Source organism: Pygocentrus nattereri, chromosome 11, assembly GCF_015220715.1.
Source record: "Pygocentrus nattereri isolate fPygNat1 chromosome 11, fPygNat1.pri, whole genome shotgun sequence".
Lineage (NCBI taxonomy): Eukaryota > Metazoa > Chordata > Actinopteri > Characiformes > Serrasalmidae > Pygocentrus > Pygocentrus nattereri.
Window position 1 is genome coordinate 30,773,232 of NC_051221.1, and position 13,683 is coordinate 30,786,914.

At 39.8% G+C, this 13,683-nt stretch overlaps 1 protein-coding gene across 1 annotated transcript; it reads left to right on the top strand.

The window, feature by feature from the left end:
• The first annotated feature begins 5,779 nt into the window (after positions 1-5,779).
• On the top strand, positions 5,780-10,213 carry si:ch211-284k5.2 (uncharacterized protein CFAP97D1). The gene is made up of 5 exons (XM_017725266.2): positions 5,780-5,977; positions 6,277-6,357; positions 7,292-7,410; positions 8,889-9,072; positions 10,070-10,213. The coding sequence occupies exons 1-5, from the start codon at positions 5,885-5,887 to the stop codon at positions 10,172-10,174; spliced, it is 582 nt and encodes a 193-aa protein (XP_017580755.1). The 5' UTR covers positions 5,780-5,884; the 3' UTR covers positions 10,175-10,213.
• Positions 10,214-13,683: the final 3,470 nt, after the last annotated feature.

Consider the following 13,683-nt stretch of genomic DNA (forward strand, 5'->3'; position numbering starts at 1 on the left):
ATTGCACACAATTATTATTATTATTACACATATGAACAGCACAATTAGGTATTGTGTTTTGCACAGATGAACCATATTTTGTGAAACACACACTGAGGGAGGAGTTATGGAGTTTGATGGCCACAGGTAAGAATGACTTCCTGTGGTGCTCTGTGGTGCATTTCGGTAGAATGAGCAACACTGCACTGTAAAATGGCACACTGCCACTCTTGTGTCACCTAAACCTTCATTTAAGTCCTTTGCTGTCATGTGGGGGTTTTGCTTTGTCTTTCTGACCAGCATAACAATCTGAGAGTTTTCTTGGTCTTTCAGTGCATGTATTTCTAGAAACGATTTTGGGTGACTGTAGACTATATATTACTTTTTAGCTATATTAACCTTGTAGGTCCAACACTAAACTAAAGAAGCAAAGCCCAAACATCAAACATATATCTTGACTGACTGACTACATCTGGGGTAAAGGGGAACCTGGGTAAATTAGATTTTTAGTGATTCTTTAAATGGTGCTATGCAGTATCCAAATTTCAATCGATATCGCTGACATGCTCCTTGATCTTTTACTATCTTTCAAAGAAACTTCAACATCACTGAACAAAACGTGGCATCCTATTGAAGTAAAGTGGTTGTCAAGGAGTGGGGCTTATGCTATATATGCACCCACCCACAAACTGAGCTTTTTTCTGAATTCATCTACCACTTTTACTGGTTTTACTGGTTTTCTGGGCGTTTTTTACATTGCTATCGAAAATCAAACCAAACAATGATCATCAGAATAAAAAAATTGTTATTACTGTAGTATCGGAAAGCCATACTATGTGGGAGGTGATTTTTTTGTTTGTTTATGTTTAAGCATCTAATCTGACAGTACTCTTCAGCTGACCTTTTCTGCACTGTTTGAAGCAAAAGCCTGCAGGAACTCCTGCTTATTCAGTTTTCTCACATTCACTCCTGCAGTTCTGCCCAGAACAAGACAGACAGGCAAAGCAACAAAGGCTCATAAGGGCCAGCCAAGCTTTCCCCATCCACTCATACAGACTCAGACAGAGATAACTACAGACAAGGATGGCTGCTAGGAGACAAGCGTGGGCGGGTGAGATCTGTGCTCAGGGGGAATTATCGGCTTATCCATGAGCGTGCACACACACACACACACACACTCATGACAAAGAGACCTAGCAGCCCAACAATTGATTTTATGGCAAGGGAGGAAAAAATGAGGGAGGAAGGGACGAAGGGGGGAGAGAGAGAGAGAGAGAGAGAGAGAGAGAGAGAGAGAGAGAGAGAGAGAGAGAGAGAGAGAATTTGTTGAATAGCTTTAGTAATCTGATTCAAATAATTATGAGCCAACAGTAATTACTCACTGATTTGCACCTCTCTTTAATCTCATCTGCTCGAGTGCTTCAAAAGAGCCTGATTCCCTTTCAGCTCGATTCAAGGCTTTTTCCTAAAGAGAAGAGAAGAGAACAGGATGGGAGAGTGTTTGTTAAAACACCTTTATGGTGAGGGGCTGAAGGAGATCCGCTAAAAGCTGTCATCAACGCTCACACCTCCAGAATTACCCGGCTACAATGTAAAGAAGAGTAATCATGTTTAAACAGGAGTTCTTCACCCTCCGGCAGAAAATCAGTGTGCAGCATTTAAATTCCTCCCTCTGGGTCAATATGTTATTGAATCTAATGTGATGTAGCTCTATGTGTGTGTGTGCGTGTGTGTCTGTGTCAGAGGGAGAGAGAGAGGCTGAGAAAGCGCTGGGGAGGGGCTGTGTGTACTGTGACGGGAGCAGATGTTAAAGCTGTCATAGCCACATTTTCCAAGTGAGTGAGCGACTGAAAGAGAGAGAGGAGGGGGATGAGAGAGAAGGAGAGAGAGCGAGCGAGGGAGAGATGAACAGAGAACAGAATGAAACGGTTTTCCCTCAGGTCCTGGCACAGAATTAGTAGCCTACCATGTTCTGCTCCTACCAACCAGCAACCCCCCCTACACAGACAAGACTGAGTCACTCAGGCTAGTGGATGAGGGAACAGGAGATTATTCTAGAATCATGGACCTATATTAGGGATGGGCCATAAAATATATCATAATATATCAAGACATTTTCTTGATAAACAACATGTACCATGACATTTAGTTTTTCTGGGGCTTAATCGAAAGAAACCAGTAGTGCTACATTAAAAAAATACTATCAAAATCTATAAATACAGTGATAATCAAAATTTCATATACTACACTGCATAACATCCAATTACTCTGGTCTAATTATGCTGTCTTTGCAATGAAACATGGCCTTGGTCACTGTTTTTGACCAACTTGCTTTAAAGTGAGAGGCCCCTCCAGGGCACCCTATGATGGCTTAGACCATCTCCCCAGATTTCTGACTGCACAAAAGAAAAGTATATCCAGTGAAAATGCTAGAATTTGTCTTGTGCTTTTATAACATAGAGATGCTGAGTTACTGCGTTCTTGTGCCTTTTGTCCACTTCAAACAATTAAAAGTGATTGCCACTGATCTCCTCTGATCATTACCAATATTTGGCAGCCGCTATCACTATGGCAACTGTACGCTGTCATCTGTAGCACTGCCATTTAAAAAGCAGTGAAGCACAGAACACAGATTTTTTAAATGCCAGCGTTAAAATGCAGTATTAGCATGCTGCACTGTTTCTGCAGATTGGGGGAAATTAGATTAGCAGTGCTAGTTCCAAGCATAGACTAATATATACCAAGCTAGGTAACCAGGTAAGAAGTAAATTTGAGCGTGGTAAAGCAAAAACAATTCAATACTGCAAAACAAAGATAATAAAAACCACCAGCTTTAAGAATTCGTTGTAAAAGATAGGACCCTCGTTAGTTACCCTGCTGAAAAGACAGCACCAACCAGCATGACCGCAATGGGGGTCTAAACTAGTCCAAGCTGGTTTATACTGGTTTAGTGCTCGTTTTACTAGCCACCCAGCATGATCAAACTGTTGACCAGCATACCAGCATCTAAAACAACACATATGCTGGATTTGCTGGTGATCTAAAATGTCCAATGCTGGTGACCAGCCATGCTGGTTATTTCTAGGAGGGTAGCTTTTAGCCACTGAGGTGTGCTGTCAGCTGTTATAGTTACTAGTCAGTTTATTGTGAGGTGGGCAGTCATAATGTAAGGTACAGTGATGGAGGCTTATCGGCTATTTCATGGTTGTTGACCTCATTACAGCAATATCTCTTGTACATAACATTTCGATTAAATTCTAGCGACACCACTGTCTTGAAGTACTGGATGTAAATGTGGATATCCACCATATGCATTCAACAATAACAATAAATATCATCATATTGCTCACCCCTAGCCTTACCCTAGGCATCCAGACCATTTCAAGAGCAGAAGTGCTGTCAGAATTGGTCTCCAATCTTTATAAATGTGGCGTAATACCAGCCCTGAATTGTGAAACAAAGAGGTTGATAATGTGGAACTACTCTATGATTAAGTCTGTGTTAATCAAGGAATACCACAATGTTCTATGTTTAGATAATTCTATAAGTGTCCTTGAAGCCATGTTGACACACCAAGAGTTGCCAAAATCTCACTAACCCTACCAGGTAAATTGTGTCCTGTTGAGAGTGTCAGGAGGAGGCATTCTCAAACAGAGGTCTCAGACACGCCCATGGCACTTTAACAGTCTCTTAGCTCTGCCTTTGATGTTGTTGTTGTGTTCATCATGTCTTCTCACCTCATGAAGTGGCTCCCTTCTCCATAACTGCACTGCAAAACATGGCCGCCATTCATCTAGCAAAGAGAGGGAGGAGTTCGCCATCTGGCGGCAGGAAATGAAACACCACGTCTGTCTGTAGTGTTTGCCATTACCCCTGTTCATAAACCCTGTATGGCAGCATGTCAGGCAAAAATTAATATTAAGGCAAATGAAATATTGTGTGTTTTAGTTAAATTGTCTCGCACATAGAAGCAAAGTGACATTTTACATATTTCATTTGAACGGTCTGAGAGTATTCCTACCCAAACACTGCACAATCCAGTGTTTCTCCATCCAGAACACCTGATTTGTAGGGTATGAAGTGAGTCAAGTGTTAAGCAAGTCTATTTGAAATAATTTAAAGCTGCACTATGTAAGATTCTGGGATTTGGAGACCCCTCTGACGGACATTCGTTGAACGTTGGTGAAGGACATGTTTTCCGAGGATAAAAGTGAATTATCTAAGATTGTCATCACATCTTCATCAGTATAATGTTGATATTGAGACCTAAATGCTGAGCCGGACATTAAACGTTGCGCTTGTGACATTAAAACATATAACGTGGTCCAAAAAACTCCCACTGACAAAAAAGTTGTACATAGTGCAGCTTTAACAGCTTGTTGTGGTTTGAAGCAAAGGTGTGATGATTTAGCCATGCAGTTTGCATGATGCTAAACCTTACTTGTCAGCTACATTAGCCTCATAGCTCCAGTATAAGACTTGAGACTAGCAGTCTTCAGATGGCAAATACGTCTTGTTAATCTGCAAATTTCTGGTAGGGGGGGTGTTGGGTAATTTGCCACTTAAAACAGTTAAAGTGAGAAGGTGAAAATATGGAAAAGTACAGAGATACAGTCAGTGAATAATAAGCAATAATAGGAAACTTGGAAGCTGAGCAAAAAATCGTAAGTGAAAGACTGTAAAATGTACTTGAAAAAGAAATTTAGCAATGAAGAATGAAGACGATAAATAAGTCTGTTAGCAAACAAGGATAAAACCAGGAGTGGAGCAGACCACAAAATCTAACAGCAGCTGCGAGCTCTTCTCTACGCACTCTCTCCACTTCCAAAGTCACATCATTCTGGAATGCTGCTAAAATGATTGTACTTTAATGCTAATTACATGTCAGCTGGGTGGGTTTTTTCAGTGTAAAAGAGTTCTAAGATTAAACACAACAAAATTGTACTCTAATAAATGTTAAATGTTAAATACAAGATAATCAAACAGCATCAGTCAGAACAGGCGGAGTCAGAGAACCACATGTTCTGATCCACCAGACCAAGCACAGCAGTCTTATCACCACAGTTGTGGCCTTCGGTGGGAACACACTCTAGACATCTTGGCCCCTGGCACAAAGCACAAAACAACAGCCTAGCAAACAACACCCTCTAAGGCCTTGAGTGGTTATGCTGACACAGCAGAGAAGTGTGATGTCCCAGCCCCAACTGAACAAGCCATAAAAGACAATGAGGCAAGAAAAATGCAATATATTGCATTTACAGGAAGAAACCTTGAAAAGAGGACCCTGACTTTAAAAAAGGAACCCATCCTCCTTGTAGTGACACCTGAAAACATACATTTCAGCTAAACAGGATAACCTACATTAATACACCACCATTATAATCATTTACAATTGACTATGAAGATGTAGATTCTAGACTTTACTTGATATGAAATCTGTTAATAATATATGCTTTACACAATGACTTCTACAGTGCATTTGCCCTTCCCTGCTCAGCTGCTCTGAGGTCATTTAGGCCAGTGAAGCCAGTGGGCTGTGAACACTAATAATTCATTGACACCCAATCCCCTCTTAGCAGCACGCCCAGTCGGAGGGATAGGTGAGTAATGGTGCCATGGCAACAGGCTGCGGCCTCCAGCCGGGCTGATCAAGGTGGAGTGGGCTGTGGGGACACATTCTAAATGGCACCAGCACACAACACACTGCACACTGGGCACTTCACATCATTCTGGAATACTGCTAAAATGGCAATGCTGCAACACTGACACTCCAGATTCTTCAACGCTGCTCAAATCTTCAGATTGTACAATACTGGAGAAGTGTAAAGGATAGTAAAATGTTATTTTAATGTGCTAAATTCCTGAACGTTCCCCATTTTCCATTTATTAACACCGGGCAGCAGCCATGCATAAAGCCTACCAGCCCCTCAAGCCCAGCACTAATAAGTACCTGCAGAAGAAATGGGACCAGACACACTATGAGGCACATCGCAAGAAGGTGAGTGTGTGTGACTCTTTAATCACAGAGAACAAATATTAAGGTTGGAGTGTAATATCAGCTGCTGTAATGATGTGGGACCTGAAGAACACTGATTATTAAAGACTCACAGGCACCAGCATGTGTGAATAGTAATTGTGGCACTAAGTACATTTATAATATTCTCATCTCTCAGACAGTACTGATCTCAGTTTTTGTTGCAGTGGGGTTTGAAGTGTCAGAAGCTAATTGTGGAGTCTGATCAGCAATATCAGCACAGTGTTTGTCATTTGTGTGAACCGGTTTGGTTTTCTCATGAGGTGAAAGAAGCCAAACCCATAGTGGACACCAAAGGCATCCGAACACCTACGCATGTCCAGCTGAAGCTGAAGAAAACACAGGTATATATGCACATAGTGCGACATGTATTTTCAGTACTTTTCAGTATATAAAGCAAACTGACACACTTATTTATTTTGCACTGACTAGCAATTGATAAATTATTCCAGTAATATTTTAGGAATGCAACCATAACTTATACATGCAACATTTTATTTATTTAGCCTAATGATCAGTGGTTGATTTACCTGTACTTTGGTAAATGTCTGTTATATTTCTGTTATTCCAGTCAAGAACAGTCTGCTGTGAATAAAGAACAGCTGGGCTGTAATGTTCTACTTATACATTCAAATATGTTCAAATATATTTCCTTGTTTTTAATTTTTGCCCCTTGAGGTTCATTTACAACATTTGTGTGGTTTCATGTACAAAAAGCAGCCTTTATTCATTTTAACATGACTATATTCCTATCTCTCTTTATCCTGTAGAATTAAACAAGCTGTTTTTTTGTTGCTGTGCCTTTGTTGCTGTGCCTGATATATGTAAATAAGCTCTTTTCCGATTGGGCGTCCTGTATCATGCCTCATTTAAAACACAGTCCAAGCTGAAACACTCCTCCACACTCCTTCACGCTAACTGCTGAGCTGAGCTGCCGTTGGCTGATGCTGTGGATGTAAATGCAGTGGATTTTCTGATATCAAAAAACATTGGATTCAAAAAGGGCTGCAGCTTATGTTACTTTTATGTATTGTATGGTCTGATACCTTTTATTTAAACTTTAGCAATATTTACATACTTCATTACTATTTTATTTAGAGTGAAATAAATTTCCTTTTTTCAGGATATGGTCTCTTATTACACGATATTTAATGAAAAATAGCACTGAAATCAGCAGTTCATGTAAATAATCAATCATTTCAATAAACGTTGCTCCAAATATATGATGTCGTGACTCATCATTTCCTCAATGCAGTGTTTCTGTGTTTGGATTCTAAGGTTCAAGAGGAGAGGCAGGCCATTATAGACAGGGATAACCAACTGCTGGTGTCCAGACTGGCTGGGATAGAGCGCTCTAAAGGTCTCGTAGACCACAGGAATGAATATCCAGAGCGCAGGTGAGCTTACACCAGACACTGTGGCTCAAGTGGCATTTCTGACTGTGTAATGAATACTCTTAGCCTCAGCTGAGATAATGATCTGCCATACACCGCCCTGTACTGACAGTTACTTTTGTCTGTCATTAGGTGTCACCAACCACTCATTAACTAAAACAGCATCATATAACTTTCAGCTGAGCAAATATTAATATCTCAACTGAACCCGAACCAAAATCAAAAAGGAATGTACGATGAATGTTTCTCTGTTTTGTGTATATTAGAGCCTTCAAAGGGAGTCATTGTCTGTTCAAGCTGCCCACTGCTAACTCCACTGTCCAGCCTGATAACATGGTGGCATTAGAAGGCTTCTCTTAAAGCCATGCCTACATGCCAAACCTCATCTCCTTGATGACAATTAAACAAAAAGTATTAATGTGATTGGGATATTGTGTATTAAGGATTTTCAGATAACACTTTTAGCAGCGCCTTAACTACTGGCAGTGCAGGTGGGCCAGTCACACTGGGGCTTGTAAGTTAAGGCCCTGATGTGTACGTATGCAATTTTATATGCCTGGGTAGACAAAAAATAGCAAGCAAATTTTCCCATTTTTTAAAATAAATTTTTCTGTGTGGGGCAAATTTTTTTGCATTGTGGCCCAGAAGATTCTAGTTACACCACTAAGTTAAATCTAACACCCTTTAAATTTACTTTATCTACTTTGATTCCTGTAACAGTTTTTTTTCACCCCAATACCACATCTCTGTGCTTCTCAGTTCCATCTGTCAGTTCAGCTTTTCAGCAAAAGGACCCAGGACCCCAGCCCGAGTTCTCAGAGCATCCTCCTTTCTTTCAGTCATACAGTCTCTTCTCGTACTACAACCACATGTGGAAGGCTTGGTCCAGACACTTCCTGAAGTATAGGCTACTTGACTTGTGAGGTTCTTTCATCTTTCATTTTCATCACTCACATTCAGCTCCTAATTCCTTTTATGTTTTTTTTAGTTTCATTCTGTTCTGTTTGTTTGGTTCCTGTCGTGACAGATGCTGGATGTACTAAGACGCTCCAATGCAGTTTGACAGATAACTTGAGATGTTTTTGAACAGATACTTTTACTTTACTCATGTTGGACCTTATTCACCAAAAAAGTTTTTTTTCCTAAATTTGTTCCTGAGAAAGGTCCTAAGAAAAGTTTTCATTAGATTCATGACGGTTTCATAAACTGCAGAACAGTTCACACCTTTGTGCTTGTGAGTGTTTGTAGATTCTATTTTTAACTAAGAACAAATCCCAAAAGACAACATCGGTGAATGACAGAATGAGTTTTAAGTTTTAAGTGAGTTTTAAGAAAATTATTTCGTTATAATGGTTGGTAAGTCAGGCCCAATATTTTTGGAAGCACTTTTTTTTAATAATACTTTCACTGGAATAAGCTTATAGGCTAATACAGTCAAAGGGCTGTTCAATCTAATGCTCACAGCAGTTTCCCTCCTCAAGTCTGAATGCTGAGAGGAGGAAGGAGGAGTTAGCACAGGTGACCCGTGAGAACCTGGCGATCTATCAGCGAATCACGGCACGAGAATCAGAATACAGGCGGGAGGTGTGGGAGGAGGACTGGGAGAAAATGGAAAGAAGACGAGACGATATAGCACGCTACCCAAGGGGAGTGGCCGATAAACAGGTAAACAGCACATTTGAAGGGGTGTACTGTATGTTCATTATTAGTTTACCTTAAATGAATATGATTGAAATCATTTTCCTCCCAAAGTGCATTCAATCAAAAGTCAAAAGCAGGCTTTGTGTCCAAAGACTGCATCTGTAGTTTTAGTTTTCTGTAGTTTTACTTTGAAGCTAAAAGGCTGTACATATTGGAAGCCTATAACAGCTAGTCAGCATTGTTGTTAAGTAATCTAAAGTAGACTTGCTTATATGGTTTCTGACACTGTATGACACATATACAGTGTAATTTATATAAAAAGAAAACGACAGATGTACAGAAAGATCCAGGCTGCAGGATGGCTGCTACAACTGTTTTTAGCTTTGTGTCTAGTTTATGTTTAGAGGAAACAATAAGAACAGTATGAAAATTACACATGGAAATTCTTTAATTCATTCTTTAAAAAATTTAGTCACTACATCCGTTGTGAATATATTTACTTGCTTCCTACATTGGTGCCACTAGAATCTCTAGAGAGAGATTTTCTGATTAAAGACTTGGAAAATCCCCTTTTGAAGATGTATACTGAAGGTGGGAGGGACTACAAGGGCTCAGGAGGATACGTGACGTTGGGTTCTTTTTAGTGCTGACTGGCTAAGGCAGATGGACGCCAGATACTGCTAGGAAACCAATTTGTATCACCTTTGTTATAATCTAGATCAGGAGCCAGGCTAGCAGTCAGGATGTCTTTTCTGCTTATGGTTGTATGGCATACATGTGTTACACATGCTGGGTGCTGTAGTGAGAGAATGTTGACAGACAAAAACACTTAAAGGATATAAAATTGTGAATTTGGTCACAGCATTGAGGCTGAAGGACATAATGCTGTGCCCCAGAATACAGCACAACATATAGAATAGCATATTAAACTACAGATCTTTGCAGACAAACAGGGACAAACAGGCTTAACTTGTGCATGACATGCAGGTCAATATAAATGCTTCGTCTCTCTCGTTCACAGAGGTCCAAGAAGAGTGTGAGGTTTTCTGGCGGAACACCAAGGCACAGTCAGAGCTCATCCAGCAGAACAGAAGATGACCAGGATGAGACCACAGAAGAAGATTAACCCTTTTTTAATCCCAGGCTTAATACATGCTATGGTTTATTATTCAGTAACTACAGGGACTTGCAAATACGTCGAGCTATTCTTAGGTTCCAGTGTAACAAGACTTTGTGACAAAACTTTGGGCCCATGGAAAATGTAAGGGGTGAACCAACATTAATGCACACTCCTTCTTCCTGCCTAACTTTTCAGAAATCTTATCTTTTAACGCTCATCTTGATCTTTCAGTGTTTTGAGACCCTGAATGTTTGCATCAGGTTAAAAGCTTCCTCCACCACTGGAGGGCAGTATGATTCTCTAGAATAACGGGAAGCTCCCCAGTGCGCTGAGCAGCCTCAGGCTATCAGAGCTCTTTTAATTAAAACTGCTGGGAAAAGCAGGTAATAAAAAAGTTAAAAAGGTACCAGGAGGTCTTTTTCAGATGTTATGGCTTGAAGCTCCTGAAACTGAACTATGATAATGAATGGGCCAAGACCTCTAGTATGTGCTCTAATTTGGTCCATGAGTATTGATCTCAGAATTTTAACAAGGTTTCACAGGGGATATAATAAAATGCGCACCACTTATGTACATCTTGTTAGGCCACTAATTCACCTTAGTTCCTCCCTAATTGTGTATAGTCTCATCACTGCCTTTTTTGGACTTGCTCACAAAAGTTTGCTCAAAGAAGAAGCCTATGTTTATGTAAAAATGTTTACAGTAGGCCCTGCGATGGACTGGTGACCTGTCCAGGGTGTATCCTGCCTTCTGCCCGATGACCACTGGGATAGGCTCAAGCAACCCCCTGTGACCCTGAAGGAGAAGCGGCTTGGAAAATGTGTGTGTGTTTCTAGTTGAAGAACTCTTTTAGTTTAAAACTGGTGCAGCATTAACATTTTATTAATGTAGTTTTTCTGTAGTCACTCTCTTTTTCTAAAATATAGAGAATGTGTTAAATACTTCAATAAGGAGAAATGCATTCATAACACATAATAGAAAGTGGTCAGCTTGGAGGCAGAAGAAAACAACTGTGCCTAGCTGGCCGAAGGTCTAGTGCAGAACCAGCATTTCTCCTCTTCTTCAAAGCTCTTAACCTTGGCCATCCTCCATCCTGACCCCTCATTCAAAACCCCCGTCCCTGCTGCATGGCCCACATGTATCAAACCTCTCAGACGGAGACTGCTGACACCGCTGATCCTAGATAAGCTCCCCCCGTCCAAATAACAGCATTCATTAGAAAATGAAAGCTGAGCATAAAGCAGCACTCTTGCTTTTGAGAAGTTCCATTTGTATGACCCCCTGACCCTTCTTCTTTTGTTCTTTTATGTGGCTGCTTTTTACCTTACATTGCCTGCCAATAGTTTGGGGACACTTCACTTTTCAGAGTGGCTTAATATGAAACAGTTCTTTGTGGAGGAACTTACTGACTCAAATTTCAGGAACACTTTTTTTAAAGGCTACCTACACAATTTGACATCTTAATACATGTATAAACACTGAATAATGTATTAATAAAGCAACACTTCAGTGTTCATGATTAGCTTATTCCAGAAATTGAAATACCACCCATAAGCTGAAGTAAATGACATTGCATTGACATAATGGTTTTGTATTTTAACTCATGCAGAACAAAGCAGGACTGATAGAAACTTCCAAACTAGACCTTCCTGCTAAGTTCTACTACTTGGGATGATATTTCATAGTAGTGTTATGAATGGAACAAATGTCCTTTAGTTTGAGGTCCCTTATGTCAATGCAATCTCATTTCCTTCACAGAACCTCTTATGTCATCTTGCAGTTACTAGCATAAGCTACATACATACTCCAACATTGCTTTATAAATATGTTCTTCAGTGCTTATGAATGTGTTATGTATGTATGAATGAATTTATATATATAATATTGTTAAGGGTAAAATTGTGGTAATTATTTTTAATATACAACAGCTGGAACAGAGGCAATTTAAGACAAGAAACGTTGTTAAATGTTGAGAAAGCAATTTAAAAGAGGTGATGTAATCATGCTTGGGTATAAAATGGTCACCCAGCCCTTTGTGAGTGAGCATCTGACGCTTAATAGTCCAACTGTCTCAGAACTAAATTCCTACAGAGCATTTTGCAAGGTTTTCATGCATTTCACAGTATACCAGGCATAAGATTGTTAAAAGATTCAGGGAATGTGTTTAAAGGGTAAACTGAATGCCTGTGACCTTCAACCCCTCAGACAGCACTGCATAAAAGCAGCATGCTTCTTTGCTGGATATCACTGCATTGTTTCAGGAATACTTTGAAAAATAAGTGTTAATGAAAGACTGTACTATTCACAGTGGAAGCCATATATCAACAACATCCAGAAACCCTCTGATGCAGAGTGGAATTGTGTACTGTGGTCCGATGAGTCAAACCCAGACTGTCTACTGAATTAATGGACATTGTGTTGTCTGGACCAAAGAAGGAAAGGAGCATCCAGATTGTTACCAGGGTAAAGTTCAAAAGCCGAGGTCTGTCATGGTACAGGGATGCCTTGCAGATTTGTAAAAGCACCAGTAGCACTGAAAGATATATACATTCTGAAAAATCATATGCTGCAATGTCTTTGCTTCTTTCAACATGACAATACAAAATATATTCAGCGTGTGTTACAACAGCAATGCGGTGTAATCAGAGAGCAGGTGCTAGACTGAACTGCCTGTCTTCTTTTGAAAACATGTGGTGCAAAATACGACAATGAAAGCCACCTGCCTTTACACAAGGTGCTATAGACTGAATAACTGAAGAACGGCAAAAAACTACACTTTCTAAACTGGAGCAATTAGTGTTTTCAGTCTCCAAAAGGTACATTAGGTGTTGTTCAAAAGGTGATGTGTGGTAAATGCAGTGGTAAACATGCTCTTGTACCAAATTTTATTAGAAACCTGTTGGAGGCATCATACTTAGAATGAGTCCTGCCACAACTACTGTTAATAATTCTGACTCTGTAAGTTTCTCTAGAGCAGAGAATCAAACCACACATCAAACCACCCCGAATGATGCTGTTCACATCTTAACCATCTAATTCTTGAGAGGAAAAAAAATGGTGGAATTTCCCTTTAAGCAAAACCTGTTCTTCATACTATAAAAAACACTTTGATGAACATGTAGCTGAAGTTTACAGCATATACCTAATATAAGCAAGCAGCTTATGTTAAAAAAGCCCTTGCAGGTATGTTCTCTTGCAAATTGAAAAGTAATAGTGAGAAAATGTAGATTTCAAAAGAAGGAAATGTGGCCCCGAACTTTTGATGTACATATTATATATTGGTTTTATGTCCAGTATAAAATATGATAAAAAGACTATTAAAGTTTATCAGTGTGGAAGGAATTTAATTATAACCTTCTTAAAGTAAATCTATAATGAGAGGTAAAACATTTTATATTCAGAGGAGATTTTCTGCCTCAAGGCTGTTTTTCATTCACCCATGTGCACTTTTACAGGTGCAATGCATGAAAAAGCTACAAGGATGATTTCCATTCTTTGCTTGTGTGTGATGAGTG

Excerpts from the sequence above, each read along its gene's own strand:
- si:ch211-284k5.2 (XM_017725266.2), top strand. The coding sequence starts at position 5,885 with ATGCATAAAGCCTACCAGCCCCTCAAGCCCAGCACTAATAAGTACCTG. Across the intron at positions 6,358-7,291 it reads TGAAGCTGAAGAAAACACAG|GTTCAAGAGGAGAGGCAGGC; the intron begins GTATATATGCAC and ends TTGGATTCTAAG. Across the intron at positions 7,411-8,888 it reads AATGAATATCCAGAGCGCAG|TCTGAATGCTGAGAGGAGGA; the intron begins GTGAGCTTACAC and ends TCCCTCCTCAAG.